The sequence below is a fragment of the Dendropsophus ebraccatus genome, chromosome 13 (genome assembly GCF_027789765.1).
Source record: "Dendropsophus ebraccatus isolate aDenEbr1 chromosome 13, aDenEbr1.pat, whole genome shotgun sequence".
Taxonomy (NCBI): Eukaryota; Metazoa; Chordata; class Amphibia; order Anura; family Hylidae; genus Dendropsophus; species Dendropsophus ebraccatus.
Window position 1 is genome coordinate 49,396,978 of NC_091466.1, and position 22,561 is coordinate 49,419,538.

Here is a 22,561-nt window from a genome sequence, read left to right on the forward strand (position 1 = left end):
TTTTTTTTTTTTTAAGGTAATGTTTCTTTAGGGTACAAACACACACACCGTATACACAGCGTATTTTCTGCTGCGATACGCAGCAGATACGCAGCAGATTAGATCTAAATAACTGAACACAGCATGAAATCTGCACCATCAAATCTGCTGCAGATCTGCTGCGTATACGGTGTGTGTGTTTGTACTCTTAGCCATATTAGACTGGTCATGCACACACACAAGATAATTCATCCAGCGTTGTTCTCATGTTTGTGACAATCTTGTGTGTATGGGAACTCTGCTCAGACAGCATGGTCAAGGTGGCCCTGGAATCAGTGTGTCCAATGCTGCTGCCAGAAGTATCTGGCAGCCGCTTATAGCCCTCTCCTCTGTCAGCCATATCTACTGTTCATGTGTATGCCGGACCTTGGAAGAAGTAACTATGGGCTAGACAAGTGTTTGGCCGACCGCTAACCTTGTGTATGGCTGGCTTTAATGGTGAGTGATTGCTGTAGGCGAGTGCTATAAATGCCAATACATGTATAGGTGACTAAATGGGAGCGTTAGAGAAGTTCTTTTATAGTTACTTTAAAATAAGCATGGAAAACAAGTGCATCAATGTATTTCCTTCCTGTTTTCCCACATGTCTCCCCCATCACAGCCTGGATCTATGTTCCATCTAAGCGTGTCTAGCTACCAGACAGTTCTTGGTAAATCCTGCTGTGGGCATTGTGATCAGCTACAATCTGTGAGGACAGCCATTTACCCTTATTGAATCAGGAGGTTCTTCAACTAAACATATATTTTTAGAAAAATCTAATTAACACTGCAGCGGAGCAAACGGCATCCAGCTGTTTCCTCCTCTGCTGTCGGCACCTTTGCACCACATTTTTTTCCCACTTATGCACTATACTGAATGCAGAATGGAACAACTTTCTAAATAGTCTTCATTGGAAATGTCCCCTGATCTACGATTCTTTTGATTGAAATGGTTTTGATCACGTTTAGATGGTGTATGCCCATTCTAAGACTCCCGCCTCCCCCTATATTACCACTGGAGAGATGTAGTAGGCCAAAACTTATGGTGATCTACAACGCTGTGGCTGTACTCCTTTTACAAACCTTACTGACATGTTGCAAAAAATGTTCTGCTTAGGAATAGGCCTGTGATGTGAACTTTTTAGTTGTGGATTTCACCTCTGCAGTTTATAGGGGTTAAAGTTATGGTGAATCCCACAATATACATGGTAAAGAAAAGAAAAAACAAGGGCGCCGGTGCCTCGTGTTTCACCGTGATGGAACCAGGAGTATGTGAGTTAGATGATTGCACTCACCTTTAAGCCCCTTGGGCTGTATGCATATCACCCCAATGAGGTAGCTCAAAATCCATACAGGTCAGGAACGGTTAGAGGACTGCAAGCCACAGGTACCAAAAGAACGGGATGCTCCCAATGGTGGGGCCCGTATAACAAGGCAGACAAAATTAAAAAGGATTGGTACTCACAAGGTAGTGCTGTCTCAAAGTCCAAAACAGACCAAAAGATTAAATCAAGAAAAAGATTTATTGTAAAGGCACAAGGTTTACGCATTTCAGGAGGTTAAAACATTCTCCCTTCATCAGAACAGTGCAGTATGTATAGTCCGGTGAGTATGCAGTTTAAAAAGGAAAAAGCCCGGCAAACACACCCCTTTTCTCAAGGGAGAAGGAGGAAAAAAAAAAAAAGGGGCAAGAGGCAGCGCCTCGTGTGATACCGTAAGGAGTGGTGTCGTGGGCGAAGGATAGTGATTAAAGGCTCACCTTTTCGCCCCTTGGGCTTTGTGCATATCACCCCTTGTGTGGGGTATTCGATGGTTTTTTGGACGGTGATACTGTATTCTTTGCCGGAGCTGCAAGCTAGTCCTAGGATAGGTTCACCGGGATACTCCCAAAGAAAATGGGGCCCGTGGGAAGAATGCAAGTGGAGGAGGAAAAATACCAAAAAGTCCTTTTGGGGACCAGCGCTGTTCCGGAGAATTCACAGCCACGATGCAGATGTAGGAAAAGTGGAGTTTATTGTAAAAGCACAGGTATTACGCGTTTCAGAAGACACAGCTTCCTTCATCAGAAAAAGTGCACTTTTTCTGATGAAGGAAGCTGTGTCTTCTGAAACGCGTAATACCTGTGCTTTTACAATAAACTCCACTTTTCCTACATCTGCATCGTGGCTGTGAATTCTCCGGAACAGCGCTGGTCCCCAAAAGGACTTTTTGGTATTTTTCCTCCTCCACTTGCACTTTTCTCAAGGGGAGGGGGGAGGGGACTAGAGGGAACACATCACTAAAAATGTAGCCAATCGCATTCATAGAAAGATACATAATAAATATAAAACAGTATGATGTTTAACCTGTAATTACAGTTAACATTTCAAATAAACTTATATGAAAGCGCAGCATATCTTGTAAATAGTGCCGCATGGTGAGGGGCGCCTCGGGACTCGCGCCGCCAACAGCGGCCATTGTATTTTGATCATGCATGCAGATATAGAATCTCCATAGCGCCGTCGCACTGTGCAAAAAAGGAGGGGCTATAGCATGGTCCACAGCATGAAGCTGGTCAAGGTGCTGCAGATAGTGGTTCATGCATGAAGTCCAGCACATGAAAAGCGGATCCCTCCTCCCCTTTTGTACAGCTCTACGGCGCTATGGGGATCCGCTTTTCATGTGCTGGACTTCATGCATGAACCACTATCTGCACTATCTTGATTTAATCTTTTGGTCTGTTTTGGACTTTGAGGCAGCGCTACCTTGTGAGTACCAATCCTTTTTAATTTTGTCTACAATATACATGGAACATGTGTTCACCTATGTTCACATATGTCCAGCGATCAGGTCAATTTGCCATCTTGTGTGCAGATACCGGATCAAAAAAAATAATTGCATGCAATGTTTTTTGATGTGGAGCAGGTACACCAGAGGGCAACTAGATAAAGCCAGTGCTGTTCTCCAAGCAATAGGTCCAGCCTGTTGCATCTGCTGTTCCCATCAGGTATGGGTCTGGATTGCCAGACATGTTTGCAAGACCCATTCAATCAATCAGTCTTGTTAAAAATCAGCCCAATTGGGCTGATATGGTTCTCTACAGTACTGTATAGAGCTCCTGTGCAGCTCGTGGCACGTACCGGCCGTGGCTGCAGCAGCAGCTTTATACCGGAGTAAATTAAGTTTAATCCCCGGGGGTGCGGCAGGGAGAGGGGCGGGAGGTAGTCATCTGGGTGGCTTCCCACCCGTGTCTAGTCACCGCTCTAGACTTAACTTCATCATAAGTGCCCCATTTGCAATAGGGAGCTATTAGGTTAGTTTGCCTTTAGTTATTGTTGACTGAAACCACCGATTTTGTTGGGACCAGCCAACCATCTAATGTGTACGGCCAGCTTTAGGTATGCACACACGCTGTTATTCTCATGTTAAAATATTGATATCTTGAAAATGGTAAGAAATTGAAAAACAATGAAGATCAAACCAAGCACTGGTTTATTTATTCATTTGTAAGGAAGGAATAAAGGGGAATACTATCTAAATCCCCTTAAAGCAAAAGGGGGTACTGCTACAAAGAGCAAACAGTGGCCCTGGAAGATAGGTTTAATGCCAGCCAAGTTCCGGGCACGAGCCCTATAACTACACATGCATAGCAGCTTTGTGACAGGTGTCTTTTTTACACAGTTACTGTACTTAAATGACAGTACTTAAATTTTTTAAATACTTTTTTTTTTTTACATCTGCATTAATACTGACCTGTTTTTTTTTTCTTCATCTAAACAATGGACACCATGATAAAACCCTAAAGAACAAACAAACACACATTTTCAGTTAGTGGGATCCATGGGATGCCACCAGTGCTTGTCATATAATGGGTCTGTGAAAGCTTGAGATCTTTTTGTCTGCTCCTACAATGGAACAGTAAAACAAAGTTGAGAGCACAGATGCGAATGCCTTAGACTATATTTCCACTTTGGGAACTTATCGGGGAAGGCGTCCGTCATGTAACCTAGATGGTCGCTAATAATGATCATTATTAGCATCTGTCTATTTAACAAGATGGACGCGCTTGCCCCATATGTGCCCAAAGGGGGAAACATAGCCCTTACATTTCTTTGTCTTTCACACGTTCTCTAAACCTGTAAATGAAGTCTGCTGATGGTTTTGTTCTGTATTGTGAATGTTAATCTTTTTTTTCCTGTTTGGTGGATTGGAATCTGCTCTTTCTCTCAAACTTTTCTTTCCCACAAGAGCCATTCACACAAGTGTAGCCCCCCAAAGTAGCGTTTCAAATTGGATTATGAAAATGAGACCCCCTTCCCTTTACCATACAACACAATACGAGATCTAGCTTCCAGTATTGGCAGTAGATACAGGTCTATTCTCATTTTTACACCATGGATCTCTACAGTCAACTTAAAAGGGGTTATCCAGAATCAGAAGAAACATAGCTATGTTCTTGCACAACCAACACATCATCTGTCTTCAGATTGCGTGTGGTATTACTATACAGCTCCATTCCCTTCAATAGTACTGAGCTACAAAAACCTCACCCAAACTGAGGACAGGAGAGTTACTCTTTCCGGAAGAAAGCGGCCATGTTTTTCTAAGCTTGGATAACCCCTTTAACTTTGTCAAGCCTTACAATGCTGTGGAAAGGTGCATCAATAAATACAAAGCTATGTTCCCACACAGTATTTTGGTCAGTATTTTGCAACCAAAACCAGGAGTGTATGGAAAACACAGAAAGGCTATGTTCTCACACTGTTGAAACTGAGTGGTTGGCCGCCATTAAGGGCAAATAATGGCAAGTATTTCAAATAAATGGTTGCTTATTTAAAATAACAGCAACTATTTTCCATTAAATGACGGCCACCCACTCAGCAGCAGTGTGTGAACATAGCTTTTCTGTGTTTTTAATCCACTCTTGGTTTTGGTTGCAAATTACTGAGCAAAATTACTGTGTGGTAACATAGCCTTAGTGTGATGTTCTGAGAAATGAACAGAGTCAAAGGTAAATTAGGTATGATCACTTCCTTTGACTAAGTGTAGGACCACTTCCTGTGTAAACGTTTAACATCCTTTAAAAAAAAAGCCACTTTCTTCCAGAGACAGCACAACTCTTTTCTCCAGATTGGGTGGGGTTTTCAACTCTGTTCCTTTTGAAAGGAATGGAGCTCAATTGAAAACCATACCTGAACTGGAGACGAGAGTCGTGGTGTCTCTGGAAGAAAGTGGCCATGTTTTTAAACTCTGGATAACCCCTTTAATAAAGTCATGTGACACTTCCAGTATACAAGTGGAACTGACTCAGTTGCCCCTAGCAACCAATCAGATTTCACTTTTAATTCCTCACAGATTCTTTGGAAAATGAAAGGAGGAATCTGATTGGTTGTTAGGGGCAACTGAGCCTGTTCTACTTTACACCAGTGTGTATATATATATATAATATACACTTACCGGCCACTTTATTAGGTACACCATGCTAGTAACGGGTTGGACCCCCTTTTGCCTTCAGAACTGCCTCAATTCTTCGTGGCATAGATTCAACAAGGTGGCTGGAAGCTTCCTCAGAGATTTTGGTCCATATTGACATGATGGCATCACACAGTTGCCGCAGATTTGTCGGCTGCACATCCATGATGCCAATCTCCCGTTCCACCACATCCCAAAGATGCTCTATTGGATTGAGATCTGGTGACTGTGGAGGCCATTTGAGTACAGTGAACTCATTGTCATGTTCAAGAAACCAGTCTGAGATGATTCTAGCTTTATGACATGGCGCATTATCCTGCTGAAAGTAGCCATCAGATGTTGGGTACATTGTGGTCATAAAGGGATGGACATGGTCAGCAACAATACTCAGGTAGGCTGTGGCGTTGCAACGATGCTCAGTTGGTACCAAGGGGCCGAAAGAGTGCCAAGAAAATATTCCCCACACCATGACACCACCACCACCAGCCTGAACTGTTGATACAAGGCAGGATGGATCCATGCTTTCATGTTGTTGACGCCAAATTCTGACCCTACCATCCGAATGTCACAGCAGAAATCGAGACTCATCAGACCAGGCAACGTTTTTCCAATCTTCTACTGTCCAATTTCGATGAGCTTGTGCAAATTGTAGCCTCAGTTTCCTGTTCTTAGCTGAAAGGAGTGGCACCCGGTGTGGTCTTCTGCTGCTGTAGCCCATCTGCCTCAAAGTTGGACGTACTGTTCGTTCAGAGATGCTCTTCTGCCTACTTTGGTTGTAACGGTTGGCTATCTGAGTCACTGTTGCCTTTCTATCAGCTTGAACCAGTCTGCCCATTCTCCTCTGACCTCTGGCATCAACAAGACATTTCCGCCCACAGAACTGCCGCTCACTGGATGTTATTTCTTTTTCGGACCATTCTCTGTAAACCCTAGAGATGGTTGTGCGTGAAAATCCCAGTAGATCAGCAGTTTCTGAAATACTAAGACCAGCCCTTCTGGCACCAACAACCATGCCACGTTCAAAGGCCCTCAAATCACCTTTCTTCCCCATACTGATGCTCTGTTTGAACTGCAGGAGATTGTCTTGACCATGTCTACATGCCTAAATGCACTGAGTTGCCGCCATGTGATTGGCTGATTAGAAATCAAGTGGTAACGTGCAGTTGGACAGGTGTACCTAATAAAGTGGCCCGTGAGTGTGTGTATATATATATATATATATATATATATATATATATATATATATATATATATATATTATGCACACAAACTTTGTATACACAAGAAGTGGTGATACCTAAGGGTTATCCAGTGCTACAAAAACATGGCACCACTTTTGTCTCCAGATTGGGTGGGGTTTGAAACTTAGTTCCATTCAAGTAAATGGAGCTTAATTGCAAACCACACCTGAGCTGGAGACAAGAGTAGGGCAAAGGTGGCCATGTTTTTGTAGCGCTGGATAACCCCTTTAACAACTTTGTCCATTTCTAATGACATCACACTTGTGTTGCTCAGAAGCCGTATCTCCATTCAGCTATCATGTCAGTAAGTACCTTTTGCTCGCAAAGAAGCGTTGGTCATGGCTGCTATCTTGCAGCTTACCCATGTAGGAGTATTCCATATGTCTGGCCTTGGTGTGTGATACACTGGTACAGTCTGATGAATTTGGGCATGAAAAAGTAAAATGAGCCCCTTATAATGCAAATTACTGATTGAACTATGAAGACGTTTTAGTACATGGGTCAACTGAAATAACTCTTTCTAAAAACAATTAGGACCTTCGGGAGAAAAACTGGAAAGCAATGGAGGCATTGGCATCAACAGAAAAAATGCTACAAGAGAGAGTCAACAAGACTGCCAAGGTTGTAATGCTACTGGTGGGGACATAGCGCAGATTGTACCCGGGCACGGCTGCTCTGTCTGATGACTCTTAGCTTGGTTTCTGACATGGTGGAAAGGATTTTATAAGACTACATGCTAATACTGCCATGATGAACCCAACTGCTCTGCATTCATAAAGTAAAACTCCACCTTTTTAAGAGAATTATTTTTTTTTTTTTTGCTCATCAGATCAACAAAGCTCTGACCTGTATAAAGTTCCAAATCCACTGCTCGTGGGAGCTTAGTGTCATTGTCACTTTAAAAAAAAAAAAAAGTGACATTTCAGAAGTTTTTTTTTTTTTTTTTTTGTGACAGAGACTGTAAAGGTGTTGTCCCACCAAATTCATCTATCCCCTAACCATATAATAGGAGTTGATGCTATTTTTTCACAATCAAAAGAACAGGTGCATAGGAATGGAGCGATGGGCACAAGTATGCAGCAGCGTTTCATTCATAGTCGACGGTTGTCAGTCCCATTGACAATGAATGGAGCGGAAGTGAGTTTGTATGATCTCTGCTCTATTCTGACTAGTGATTTGTAGGGGGATCATGACAAGTAACATGATGCAACCAACTAATTTTAGGGTATAACATAAAATTGATATTTTTAAAACCCATGGTTCCAATATTGCTGGACCTTTGTGTCGGCCATATTTAGTTTTTTTTAGGATGAGTACTGACGGCAGTATCGGCATGCAGTCCCTCCCACATGAATACCCAGGTAAAGCCACCACTAGAGCAGTCGTGTCCTCTTATTGGTCCCCACTGTGGTGAGGCAGCAGAGGGACTATTTATTGTCGTGTCTGTGCACCTCATCATAGTGGGGGGTAACAAAGCAAAGCCATGATTGGCTACAAACAAGATTCTTCCAATCGTGACTGTATGTTCTTTTCCTCCTGTCTCTCTTCCTTCTTGACACTTGCTCATCTGTTTTGTCCTCGTAATTTCTTTTCCTCATGGGCATGTCTGTGTGTACATATGTGTTGTGCAAATTCAAGGATAGTCTTTACAGTTAACACTTTTTTTCTATATTAAGAATTAAGCGTGTGTGTACAGCGGTATACATACAACTGCTGCATGCTATGTACAGGATGTAACTGGTTGCTACAAAGGGATCTGTCAGACTATTCCATCTATAGTCCTAACTAGGGTTTACATACACACAGGTTTTAGGCCCAATAGGAAGCAGTTTGGGGCCCATAAAATAGCTAGGAGCATTATACAGAGATTAGGGAGTCGAGTGTAATGATCTGTCTTGGTTGTGGTTGTGATGGGATACCCCTTTAAAGAGAGATTGTTAGTAGGTTTAGACTGTCCTATCTCAGGGTAGCATAAACTAGTGACAGAGAAGCTGAACAGAATGATGTATCACTTACATTGTTCTGTGCAGCTGATTCCTGATTCAGAGATATCATCCTACTAAAAGTAGTCCTCTGCATTATGTGCATGAGCCCAGTAGTCCTCATTATTCATAGGAAGCACAAAACTCCGCCTACCAGCTGCTGATTGGCAGTTATCTATCCATGCTGTGTATAGGCATCCAACTGTCAGCAGTGGGGGGAGGGGTGTGGCAAGAATCCTATTCTCCTGCATATTAGGAGAATGGCGGAACAGAATGATGTAAGGAATACACCGATCTGTTCAGCAGAAGGCAGCATAAACCTAGTGACAGATTCCCTTTAAGTACCCAGATCTCTCTGTTTTGAGAGTTTCTTATGACTCCACTCAGCTTTTGGTGATTGCACTAACATCTAATAAGGAGACCGCTTAGGTCCCTATTACACAGATAATCGCACGAATAAAGTTTGTATGTGATACTGCAGCTCATTTTCATGAGTTAATGGAGCCAAGCTGCAGTACCGCACACAACCTGAGGACACAGTGTAAAGCCCACTAGGCTGTAGGCTCTTACATGAGATTAATATTGGGTGAATGAGCACTTCTACAAAAGCCTTTTCCAGACATTTGCTTGTGTAAAAGTGCCAGCGATCAACACACAAATGGTGGTTTCTCAGCTGATTGCATGTTTTGTGCAGCCAGTGAAGTCATCGCCCAAGTAAATAGAGGATGTGCAGGTGATAATAATGAGTTTAAATAGCTTCTTAAACGATTAGGAAGTGTTTGTGTGGCACGACCACTCCATTCATCAAGCCGTCTGAAGGCTCTGTAAACAGGGGTCGATCACGGGTATCGGCACTCATTATGTAGAGCTTGCCGGCCCATGTGAAAAGGCTCTGGCCGTCGCTCTGTGCAATGGCAGCAGTGGCAACAGACCGCCACTCTCTTCTATGGGCTACCCAGACGGGTAGCCCCCTGCCCCCCCTCCTCCTCCGCTTACCCGCTCGCTGTCTGTGCTTGTGACAGGTCGACACTCTCTTGCTCCCAAAATTTAGGCCATGTAATAGGCCCTTTACATTTTAAAAGTGACAGTGACTTTTTAAAGGGAAACTCAGCTAGAAAAGGCATCCCAAACTGCTTACATGGTTACCTAGCTATGTACGCCGTGAGACTATCCATCCCTCTAATGTAGTTGTCAAAGGCTGCAATCACCTAAAAGCAATGCTTTTTATTCTTGCTTTGAAGAGTCATAGAGGCGTGGCCAAGGGGACTTAGCTACACTTCAGTGCCCTGGCCTCACCTCTATGACACTTCAGTGTGGAAATAAAAAGTATTGTTTTAGGTGATTGCAGCCTCGGACAACTGCAATAAAGGTATGGATAGTACTTTTAAGGTGAATGTGTGAGAACAAATGACAAAATACAAAAGCAAGAAAATTCTGTAAAATACAAAAGCTCGCCCTATTGATTCAGCATGACCACATGACCTGTGCAGCCAATCACTGGCTTCTGCAACCTTGTGCTGTATATGACAGATGCCTGTGATTGACTAGAACAGTCACATGGGTACACAGACGTGTCGAGAGAATAAACAGGACAGGTCTAAAATCTTTAATGCCAATGGTCATTGTAAGCATGCTTTTATTGGTTGACTTTGTATGTCTTACTCACATACAGAACAATAACCGATGCTAACCCATAGGTTGCATTCTCTGTATGTAGTTAAATTGGTATAACCTTTTATATTGAGTGATGCCAGTGATTGCTTGTTCTTTTATCTGCTGTGCTGGAATGGATGTACTGACATCTTAGAGGAATTATAGGAGGTTTCATGTGCATGTTGAAGCATAATGTATTTTTTTTCCTAGCTAATGCATATGTTTGATTCTCATATCCTCTACAACATAACATCTGTGTGTTTTACCCATATCTATGTTATAATGCCGCTTCCTTATGTGTCCGTACCAATGGTGCCATATTGTTTTATTCCAGGAAAGACAGCAGAACACAGGGGAGACTGAGGCCCGGGAAATCCTGCAGAAGATCTTCCCCAATGTATCAGTTTCTGGCGGTTTGGTAAGAATTAAACTGATTAATCACAGATTTTAAAGTGTCCTTTCACAAACCTTTTGACGTGTCATAGAGACATGTCAAAAGTTTTGATCGGTCCAGGTCTGCATGTTTAGACCAGTGCGTTTTCCCTATCAGTACGGATCTAAACACTCTAAAGTTTTGATCGGCCTGGGTCTATGACGTGTCAAAAGTTTTGTGAAATTACATTGAAGCTTTAAGGGCTGTGAATGTGGCCCCCATTTAGTTTAATTTGTTCTAAAATAATGTCCTAAAATACATACTGCTATGTCCAGGTGCACATTTGTTAACGTGCAGTCATACAAATGTATGTGTCTGTCGTCTGTGGTACAGCGCTGTTATTCTTAGTCCAGCTATTCCAATTTATGATCTCACTTAGGGAACTCAAAAGTCATGTGCTTTCCTTGAAAAAGATCGGTGGAGGGGGCAACGTTACTAAACTATCCCTGCTTATTTCATGTAAAATGCTGACTCCTGATCTCCGGAGCCATTGTAGGGGGTTGTGTCATTCTGCCCATTTTGCACTTCCTCTCTGTGTGTGGACCCAATGCAAAAACTGTTGCATGACCCCCACCTAGCATGCGCTATTTATAATACTGGTGTCATCTTATGTGGCAGAGGGATTCATGGGCTTCCCTCAGACACCAGGATCCAGTTTCAGCATTAAATATCTTATTAAAAGGGTTTTCCTGGCTTATGTGATTGATGGCCCATAGAGCATCAATCGCTGATCAGAAGGTGCCAACATGCGGCAACCGCCCATCAGCTGTTGGATATCCACTCTACACAGGGACAGGTTCAAAACTGTTGGCTTTTATAACTTCTGACCCCGTTCACTGTGTTATAGCCACCAAACAGCTGATCGGCGGGGATCTTGTGTGTTGGCACTCTGCTGATCAACAATTGATCCTCTACCTTGAGGATAGGCCATTAATTACATTAGCTTAAAAAACCCTTTTAATGAACTTATTACTATAAACTTTACCCTATCATAAAGTAAAAGCTTTGCCGTATATTAGTAAGGAAACCATGAAACCAAAGATTTTACTTTGTTAAAGGATTTTCTTTTTCTTTTTCTCTTTTAGCGACATTATGAATGGATCCAGGAATTCGAGAAAGCTGCAAAAGTATGTTTGACTGAAAGTGGCGGAGCTGAGAAGGCTAAAGTGAGTGTCAGGACTCCCTATAACATGGAATATATCACCCTCCACCCCCACCCCACTCAGCCATCATTTGATAGGGGATAAATGTATTTTGTGAAAAAGACTATTTAAAGGGCAACTCCAGGCAGGTTTTTTTTTTTTTTTTATGAAGGTGCCGGGGAGGCCGAAAGAAATAACGTGCTGCCCTCACCTCCCCGACTTCAGCTCTGAAGTCATGTATCGCCACTCCCCGACACCTTTACAAAAAAATCGCCCTGCCCGGAGTTGTCCTTTAAGACCATTATTCATCTGGTGATAGAAATCCTGTTAGTACAATTACTGGTTTAATCCTTCAGTCTGTTGAAATCACTTTTTTTTTTTTTTAGGCGTTGGAGCAGAAATTGAAGGAAGGGGAGGAAATCCACACGTTGTTGCAGCTGGAGTGTGAAAAATACAAATCTGTGCTAGCAGAGACGGTATGTGTTCTTTTTTCGGTGATGTGACTTTTATTGCTCTATAGTAGACGTGTCTGCCGTTCTGTGTAACTTGCTGTCGTGTTTATTACAGGAAGGAATTTTACAGAGGTTGCAGCGTAGTGTGGAGGAAGAGGAAGGACGGTGGAAGGTGAAGCTAGAGGAGTCTCAGAATGAACTGAAAGAGGTTTGTAGAGCCATTGATGCTGCTGGTTTCTGTCTATAGACAATGCAATACATCAGTTATTGTGCAGGAGTTGGGAGGCACTTGTATATGTTAGGCAGCCAATGGTTTGTCCATTTTTTCCCCTAAAGTTTGAGTATATATAGGCACTGTCACAAAAAAAAACAAAAAACACTAACTTTTGACATTCTACAGAGACGTGTTGATAGTTTTGATCAGTTGGGATCTGGGTGTTCAGAGACTCACAATGTCTCAGTTGCAGACACAGAGAGCAGGGAGAGAAACGCTCAGTTATGTGATTCTCTTCTGGCTCATTCAGTTGATCAGGGTATTAACACTTTGACAAACCCTGACTGATCAAAACTTTTGACATGTTTCTAGGACTTTTTTTTTTTTTTTAATGGCAGGTACACTTTTTAACCCCTTAAGGACACATCCCATACCCGTATGGCTGGTGTCCGCTACTGGGATTTACAGAGGGGTCACGCCTTCACCCCGCTCTGTATCCCGCCACTCCTGGCTGTTATGTGCAGCCGGGGACAGCAGCTATTAGATCACTGACAGCTGCAATTAAATGCAGTTAAAAACAGTCATTGGTGGTTGTGGCGGTGATCAGGCTTCCCCGTATCCGATTGGGGAAGCTTGATCAGCGTTACCTGTAAGGCTGGGACTCAGGGGCGCAATGATGCTGATCCTGGCTCGCAGATCGAATGGTAACGGCTGCAGCAGCCCTTACAATCGATCTGCAGAAAAATGGATTCAATGTACGTACACTACATTGATTCCTATGACATAGACAGACATTTTTCACATAAAAGACATTGTGGGAACATAGCCTAAAGAGATCCTAACTAGATCTTCATCAATAGAGGTCCATGAGGCTCACAACGGATGCATGGATAAGATGCAGAGCCACAGGTTAAAGACTGATTCTATATAGGCATGTAGGACATGATGGAAGTTATAGTTCTAAACAGCTAAGGAGCCATGGATCGGGGACCAACACAGTGTAGAAAACAATTACCACTTGTAATATATAACTGTTGTGAATACAGCAAAAATGTTGATGTTAGCAAGCATCACAGGGCGGTATAGCACGTGTCCATTGCAAAGTAAAGGAGACCCAAGACTTTCAGGGCTGTAGCCTCAGCATTGGACAATGACATAAAAATAACTGTATTACAGCCAGTTCTAAATAAGAACCATATGAGCCTCAGTCGGTCTAGAAAATCTCAACTAAAATTTCATTTTTTTTTTTATTTTATTTTAATTTGTCAATCTGATGTCATGTCCAAGACTTGCTGCCTGGTTTATATTATGTGTTCATTTTGCAGCTTTGCTATAAACCCCATGTTTCCTTTTAGAATCCACAGGTGCATTAAAAATGGCTGCTCTGCTCCACAAAATACATTTTCTAATAAGGCAATATTAATAAAATGAATGCAAGATCTGCTTTTAAGAAGATTACATTGCCTTATACCAATAGAGGGGCCTGCTTTACATTATAGAAGGCCACATGGGGTTTTCTATCGTCAGGTTATGTTACTGGACAGTACAACTTGCAGCAATAGTTCCTATTCTGGTTCTTCTTAGGGAGATCCAGCTGGTAGGAGGTCTTGAGGGCATTGCATCCTGGGAAAAGTATGCAAATATTGATTACCCCTTCATTGGGGTATCATTTTTTTGTCACAGGTGTAGATCTGGCACTATGTTATGGATCACTACTAAACCATTACGGAATATTATTTCTTAAGCTTCCAGTTTAGGATTTATACTGATTCATGTTTTGCATTTAGGCACAGGCAGTTGTTCATTCATTGGGGCAGGAGCTGGATCAGCTGAAAAGGCGGAGTCATGAGTCAGAAAATGTACGTCTTCATGGTTTTCTTATGGTGAGGGGAGGGGTTGAGGGAGATGAGGCCCCAAAACAGGACAACAAAGAGTTAACTTACAGCTACATCACTGGGCTATCTCCTCTGAAGTCAGCACTGACCTCTCTGACCTCTGAATGCTGGCTTTTTACACAGGTCCCGCTGTTCTCTGCTGGCGACTAATCTCCCTCCTCCCCTCTTCATAGAACTGACAGGGCTCGACTGTAAAAGAGTTGAGATTTCCTGATAATGAGCAGTGGATGAGAGAAGGGAGAGGGGGACCTGGGAAAAGTCTTTTTTGAATGAAGATATTTGCCTAATAAACCCCATTGCAAAGTTTCTTAAAACCGCCTGTACTATTGATTTCTGCAAAAAAAAAAAAAAAAAAAAGACGACATTGACACTATAAGCCCAGAAGTAATAGGGATTTAAGGGGGTTTAAAGTTTTACAGGACTGTTAAAAACATGGCCACTTTCTTTCAGAAGCAGCAGGACTCCTGTCTCCAGTTTGGGTGTGGTTTTGTAATTAGGCTTATTCACTTAAAAATGAATTGAGTTGCAAAACCTCACCCAAATTGACGACAAGAGTATTGCTGTTTCTGGAAGAAAGGAGCCATGTTTTTCTTAGCTGGCTAACCCCTTTAAGCTATTCTTTGTCTGTGGTGCGTCCCTTTAAAGCGACTCTTTACCCACAATCTGTCCCCCCCCCCCCCCCCAAACCACTTGTACCTTTGAATAGCTGTCCTGAGGTCCGTTCGGCAGGGGATGCAGTTATTGTCATAAAAACAACTTTTAATCTGGCTGCGCTGTGTCTAACGGCCGGGGCTTACAATTGTATATGCATTAGGCTGGCACCACCTCTCCATCCTTCCTCCCCACCCTCCTCATCATTAGGAATGCTCCAGTAACATTTACTGCTGTTTGAGCTTTGCACAGGTGTCTTAACAATCCAGCCCATGTTCATTATACACACAGGTGGGGAATAGGAGACAATCTGTCTGGAGCATTCCTAATGATGAGGAGGGTGGGGAGGAAGGACAGAGAGGTTGTGCCAGCCTAATGCATATACAAATGTAAGCCCCGGCCGTTAAGACACAGCACTGCAGGATTAAAAGTTGTTTTTATGACAATAACTGCATCTCCTGCTGAACGGACCCCAGGACAGATCTTGGATTAAAAGCAGCTATCCGAAGGTACAAGTGGTTTGGGGGGGTCAGATTGTGGGTACAGAGTTGCTTTAAGCCACTTATTTTACATTTTGGCTTTTATTTTTATTTTTAGTTCATAAAAGAGAAAGAACATTTGGAAATAGAGCTGGAAAAGGCCGAAAGTGAAAGAGCTACTTACGTGTCTGAAGTGCGAGAGGTAAATAGATAAAATAAAAATAAAAAAGATGTGAGACGTGGCAGTAAATTCTACTGTCCCTGTTATATAGTCATATATAGATTTGGTGATATAGGAAAGTGTATGATGACCCTTGTGGAGGGTAGATGATTGCTGTTTAACAGAATTAACTAAGACGAGGACAAAACTGAATTTTTAGGAATTTGAGAAGCAGCTCCTGGACACACATGTATTGTATCCCTCTATATTTAGGAAACCCTCTTCATTGATGATCTTTTTATTTGGCAGCACCTGTAATGTCTCAATAAACAATACAGTGACTGTACATTGTCTGTATAGTCTCTGCAATTCAAAGGGAACAGTTTGGTTTCCTGGCTGTTGGAAAAACTTTACACTCTGTAGATCTGTATATAAAAGTTTTTTCGAACTGGACAGGCCCTTTAATGCGAGACTGTCCCCCCCCAAACCACTTGTACCTTCGGATAGCTGCTTTTAATCCAAGATCTGTCCTGGGGTCCGTTCAGCAGGGGATGCAGTTACTGTCATAAAAACAACTTTTAAGCCGGCAGCGCTGTGTCTAACGGCCGGGGCTTACAGAGAGGTGGTGCCAGCCTTATGCATATACAAATGTAAGCCCCGGCCGTTAGACACAGCGCTGCAGGATTAAAAGTTGTTTTATGACCATACCTGCATCCCCTGCCGAACGAACCCCAGGACTGATCTTGGATTAAAAGCAGCTATCTGAAGGTAAAAGTGGTTTGGGGGGTCAGATTGTGGGTACAGAGTCGCTTTAAATACTACACAAAGAGCTCAGGTGTTGAGGTATTGTTTACACTATGCGTCTCACTTTTCATTCCATGCCCTCAATATCACTTAAAAGCTGGACAAAGGTGTTGAAGTGTGGGTTTACCTTTGGGGGGAGCCAAAGGATAACCTAACCTTGTATCATAGACATTGCATATAAGGCAATTCCTGGAGACACTTTTTTTCTATATGAAAATCCCTCTAAAATCAGTCTGGCAATAATCAAGAACCCTCTGATACCCTGCCCTGTATATAGGGAATCCCTCATGTGGCCTGTGCTGAAGGGGCACAGACTGTACTTACTGCCATGGCTTGTGATTGCAGTTTCCCGATATTTGTGAGATGCTGCTGGATTGTCATTGTTTAAAGCAGTGCTTCTCAAAACTTTTTCTATTGGAGCCTCACCCAACAGACCAAGGCAATGCCTGGGCCTAAGCAGACTGACCAAGAGGGTGGCGGGGCCTCACTATCTGTGGTGAAAGTCCATTTAAAAGCTGAAAACAATGCTAGGGCTACGTTTCACCCACCTCCCAAGCCCTATATACTAATAAAGCAAGTACAAAATAAATTAATAATGTTGTTAAAATGGAGAATTCTGCAAACAGAAAAAGGACTGTGAAGATTATAGTTACTTTGTGAAAACTGGCTCCTCAGCTGGGCCTCACCAAAAACTAGGGCGCGCCTCACAGTTTGAGAAGCACTGGTTTAAAGGAACAAGAAAAATGCTGTCAAAGCTATAAATATGTTCCTATATACCCTGGGTGTTACTGATGTGAGCGTTACTTATATGTCCCGGAAATTTACTTTGTAAATCCTACCTATGTAGGGTCCTAACTAGTCATAGCTGGATGGAAACTTCTTTAGCAACCGACCTCCCTGGGAGCGTCGACATATAGGAGTGAGCAGCGGCACACAGTGGCTGTCTCTTAGCGCTGATGAAGAGGCGTGATTGCTGGCGAGATTTCTCCCCAGCCGTGACTAGTTAGAAGCTCCAGACCGCCCATGTGACTACATCGGGATATATAAGTAACGCTCATAGCATTTACTTATATACCAAACTGGTCTATATGCAGTCCCCTTATATCCAAAATTGGTTAAAATTCAGGTGTCCCTACTGAATAAACCCGCTCTGTAAAGGATTAAAAAACATGGCTGTTTTCTTCTGCCTATTCATTCGAATGGGACAAAGCTGCAATACAGCCTATGTGGTGAAGTAAGTTGCTATACAGCCCCTTTAAATCGTCCCATGTGACCCACGCGGTTACAGAGCTCCTTTACAAATTCTGAACTTCGTTTCAGCTGAAAGATCTGTTGACTGAGTTGCAGAGAAAGCTTGACGATTCTTATTCAGAGGCAGTAAGGCAGAATGAAGAGCTGACCTTGGTAAGACCCAGTCTCTCTTCCGTGTATCTGAGCTCCCCACTCCTACCTGTCCGCTCATCTATCCTGTCGGGTGTTCTGTTGAGCTCTCCCTCTGTCAAGGTTTCAGTCTCTGCTTGTGTTACCTTTATGCATTATTAAACACCATGCGTATCCTCTTACTCAGCATAAATCTGAGGTGGTTAACACATTGCATGCATCCACATTGCAGGATGGCAGGTAGAATGCATTAACCCTCTTACCTCTAATTTGTTTGCATTGTCCTGGTATACTTAACACTATGGGTTCAACGCAAAACTCCTGAAACTAATAAGCCCCTAGATCTTAGGGTAGGCTCCCACTGAGCGGATTGTGTATGTGGACAAAACCTTGATCACATCTGATGACCAATGAATACACAATCCCACTGGTTAAACCGTATAATACTAGTAAAATTGTGCATCCTTTGGTCTCTACACATTGACAGCATTTAGTCCACATGCACAGTCTATGGTATCAGACCCCCTACCCTTGTTGGGCACTGAATATACATGTCTCGGTGTTCACCATCGCATTCAGGATGCCCACAAACAAGTAAATTAACTTTTTTTTTCTGCCTATAACAAAAGCTGAAGACTCAACTGAATGAAACCTTGCAGAAGTTGGAAGGAGAACAGACCGAGAGGCAGAAAGTAGCGAGTGATCTGCACGAGGTATGTACTGCAAGAAAAGGTCACGTAAGGTTTGGAAACACAGAATATTTTTGGTTTAAAAAAACCCCACCTGGGCCATCTAGTCTGCCCCTTTTAGTAATTACTTATCACAGGATAGATATAGGTTTGGATATGGCGGTGGGCCTGTTCACTATAGTAGACTGAACATGCTCTAGTGTATTGTCTATGTCCAACCTGTCGCCTTGGGTGTTTATATGTTTAATTTGCAGAAGTTAAAACCATAGCATACTGCATAATAAAAGTATGTGTTCAGGAAGTGGACTAAACATAGTCATTAGTAGAAAGGATGGACCCAGTGAGATATATTGGCTTAGCTTTTTGTACGAGTGGCACACTGCTCAAATGTATCTATATCCCAGGTATATGCCATTTTATCAATTCAAGTCCTGGAATAGTTCATATTCTGGCACTGGTAAACAATGGTGCTAATTTATAGGATTGATTTAAAGGGGGTTTCCAGGGAAATGTAAACATTTCCTATGTGCCTCCCTGTGCAGTAAAACAATAGAAGGCTGTATACTTACCATCACCCAGGCCCCCCTTGCTTCTAATGTGACCTACACAGCCAGTCATGAAGCATAATGGGGGAGCGAGACAACCTCATAAACTGGCAAAACAAGAACACAGCGCAAACGGACAGCTGCAGTCCCAGGGAACATTTAGAGGCACATAGTAAACACATATACAACAAACACCTTTATTAAACATGAAATGGTCAATAAGGATTCTGGGTGTATATTAGGCCAAAACCGTTCATTTCAAGTGTGTTTTTGTTGTTTTTTCTTTTTCCCCATTCTGTGATTGGTACTATTCCTACGTTTCTATGTAGATAGATATTTTGCACAAGTGCCCTTTATTGTGTCTCTCTGGATTTTGTCCTCTCCAGGCTCAGAAATCTCTAGAATTCATTCAGCTAGAAATACTAAAAGGCACGGGAGACTCTAACGTCATAGAGAATAGTGATATCGCTCCAGAAATGGTAAGCATGGGTCAACAGAGCAGTGATCCATGGGAGAGGGCTGAGAATATCCATGTAATCCTCTATGGCTGCCATGTTCTCCATCTTTCCCTGGGAATTTACATTCTTGTGTTTCCTTCAGGATGAACAGCAGAAGCAGAAAATGTCCTCAAGTTTAAGTCAGACCGTGACTCAACTACAGCAATGTCTTCAAGCGGTGAACCAGCAGCTTACAAAGGGACAAGAACACTATCAAATAATAGGTAAATAAGCTCTTAATTGCATTAACACTTGTGTAAACCTACACCCTGAAGGGCCTTTAAGATGGACCAAGCAGGACCTATGGCGAGCACTGATCTCATTCATTTAGCAAGTCTTCTCATGGTTCAGTCAGTTGCCGGCCAATCCATACAGACAATTACTGGATCATATGTGCGGCCCTTTATTTCATCAATGTCCGCCACACATCACTCGTTTACATGGGGATAATGATTATTTTAATGCATTCATCAAAATTCGATCCGCCAATAAACGAGCATAAATTGGCCTATGTTATGGGGGCCTGATGGGGTCATTTTAGATGGACCTATATGTTTCTAAGTTCACAATGTCATGAAGGTTTACCGCACTGCAACTTAGGGCCCTATTACACGGGACGATTATCATGCGAAAAATCGTTATATTGTTCGAATTTAAATGATAATATTTCTGTGTAATTTCAGGCAATGATCAAAAAATAGTTTGTGTGTCGTGTATCGTTGATTTAGATCTGAACCTAAAATTATTGTTAATCATGCGCTAATCGTTCGCTGTAATTCCACATTCTTTCGCTCAATTTGTTCACTAATTGTTCACTGTAATTTCACATTGTTCATTGTTTTTCTGGGATCTGGTAAACGATCATAGTAACAATCGCAATAACGATCATAGTAACAATCGTAACTAACGACCACCGTTCTGTGTAATATGGTAAACAGTTTCAGGTTAACGATAAACAATCCCGTTTGCGGTTGTTTATCGTTAGTCGTTAATTGTTAAAAATCGCTCAGTGTTATAGGATCCGAAGTGTTCAGTCCTATTAAAGCACTCAAATCTCCAGTGTCGAGCTCAGTACTCCTTTTAAATCACCCTATAAGAATACTAGAAGACCAGGCTGTTCTACTTCATAACTGCTCGTACCTGATTCTGACCTCAGCAATCAATATCATTTAGAGTTTTCAAATTTTTTTTTTACTGCGGTTCAGTAGATACAGAGAAGGGTTTATTGTTGCTTAGGGTGATCTGTAACTTCTATAAAACATTGGTTCTCAGTGGACTTTATCTGAGTGGGGCACAGAAGGAGAAGGATTGATAGATTTATTGGACACATATTAAAGGGCTTGGTCATTTTTTTTACCTTCATTCTCCACACTGTGTACTTTGTAGTTTAATCTTTATGCTAATTTGGTGCTCTGGGGGCAGGATTACCACCCTCAGTGCACCGATCTGCCCTGGCCAGCCCACCCCTTCTAATAAATATTAATTTGGTGCTCTGCAATGATGAGCACCACCTTAATATTCATTAGAGGGGGCGGACCGATGCACTGAGGGTTGTGTCTCAGCCCCCAGCGCATCAAACAGCCTCATTACCATATGGAATAAGCTACAAAGAACAGGATAACGACATTGGGGATGAAGGTATAAAATTCACCTTAATCCTCAGTGCCCCATGCCCTATAGGAACATATCAGCAGGTAAGGTTTTTCCCTTTTTAGATGTTTCCCTTTAATAAGATCTCTACTTTATCTAGTTCAGACGTGATTACCTCTTTTTTTTTTTTTTTTTTTTTTTTTTTTTTTTTTTAAATACAACTTTGTATAAATTAACACCTTTTTGTTTCTTTTACCAGGATGAAGCCACCGAGGGATTTCTCCACTGAGGAAGTAGTGGGAGGCATTGTAATTAAATTTTGCCAAAATTAAAGCCTTATTTATGTCTTCACCCTTTCTACTTTGTCAGAAACACTGAACAGAGAGCTACATCTTTTCTAATTCTTGTTAAACTACTGATTTGAACCAGGACAATAATAAAGAATTAAAAGAGAAAAAAAAAAGAAAAAAAGACGCTCTGCAGACAGTTTAGTTTTATAGCAAAATAAAACGGAATAAAAAAAAAATCCTATTTGGATATTTAGCTCTTTACATTCCTGAAGCTGCAGTAAAGACGTGTACGTACCTTTTTATCCTTTTTTTTTTTTTTTTGTTCAATACAGATTTATTCAGATTCAACTATGATAAAGATGATGTATGAAATATATATCCTTTTATTACAGACGTTGTACACTGTTTTACTTAAAATCCACTTTGGGAGTAGAGATGCATCTTAATTTCATCCTCAAATAAAACACTCCTTTTTTGTTGCTAATGTTTTTCTTTTAATATTGCCAAAAAGGGGGAATTAAATTGTTAAAGGGTTTCTTTGGGTTTGTTAATAAATCTTATTGAAATATACATGGAGTTAAAAAGGTTTCCCAAGATTAAAGTGTTAAAATGTTGGACAAATACTGGAGAAAGGTCGGGGTGCGAACCCCCCGCTGATCTACCAGGCTTGCCACTCGATCCATCTTGTTGCGGGTCATGGGCTCCATAGACTGTCCCCTGTAATGAGAGGGATTGAGCGCTTCACTCCCTCACTTCCTGCCGCATACTTTTCCTACTTTTACTATTTTTAGTCTCGGCACTGAGACCCTGATCGATCAAAACATTTGATAGGTCAAAAGTTTTTTTGTTTTTTTTTTAATTGACAGTAAGTTTTCACCTCCCCACAGGATAGCAGATCTGTGGGGTTCTCACCACTGGGACCCCCCACTAATCAAGATGGAGGTTCCTTGTCCCCTAAGGAAGTGGCACGCTATAAATTTTTTATGGGACTTTTG

General features: G+C 42.0%; 1 protein-coding gene across 6 annotated transcripts in view; it reads left to right on the plus strand.

Moving 5' to 3' along the window:
• Positions 1-22,045, plus strand: part of KTN1 (kinectin 1) — an 84,090-nt gene extending 62,045 nt beyond the window's left edge. For 2 of the 6 annotated variants that reach the window (XM_069950380.1, XM_069950381.1), the window contains exons 36-47: positions 7,245-7,331; positions 10,680-10,763; positions 11,864-11,944; positions 12,307-12,396; positions 12,488-12,580; positions 14,374-14,445; positions 15,730-15,813; positions 17,896-17,979; positions 18,585-18,668; positions 19,576-19,668; positions 19,790-19,910; positions 21,536-22,045. In XM_069950380.1, the coding sequence (XP_069806481.1) occupies positions 7,245-7,331; positions 10,680-10,763; positions 11,864-11,944; positions 12,307-12,396; positions 12,488-12,580; positions 14,374-14,445; positions 15,730-15,813; positions 17,896-17,979; positions 18,585-18,668; positions 19,576-19,668; positions 19,790-19,910; positions 21,536-21,540 (978 nt within the window). In that variant the 3' untranslated portion in view covers positions 21,541-22,045. The remainder of the gene's footprint in view (positions 1-7,244; positions 7,332-10,679; positions 10,764-11,863; positions 11,945-12,306; positions 12,397-12,487; positions 12,581-14,373; positions 14,446-15,729; positions 15,814-17,895; positions 17,980-18,584; positions 18,669-19,575; positions 19,669-19,789; positions 19,911-21,535) is intronic. The other 4 variants (XM_069950383.1, XM_069950385.1, XM_069950382.1 and 1 more) reach the window with 3 other exon arrangements.
• The last annotated feature ends 516 nt before the right edge of the window (positions 22,046-22,561 follow it).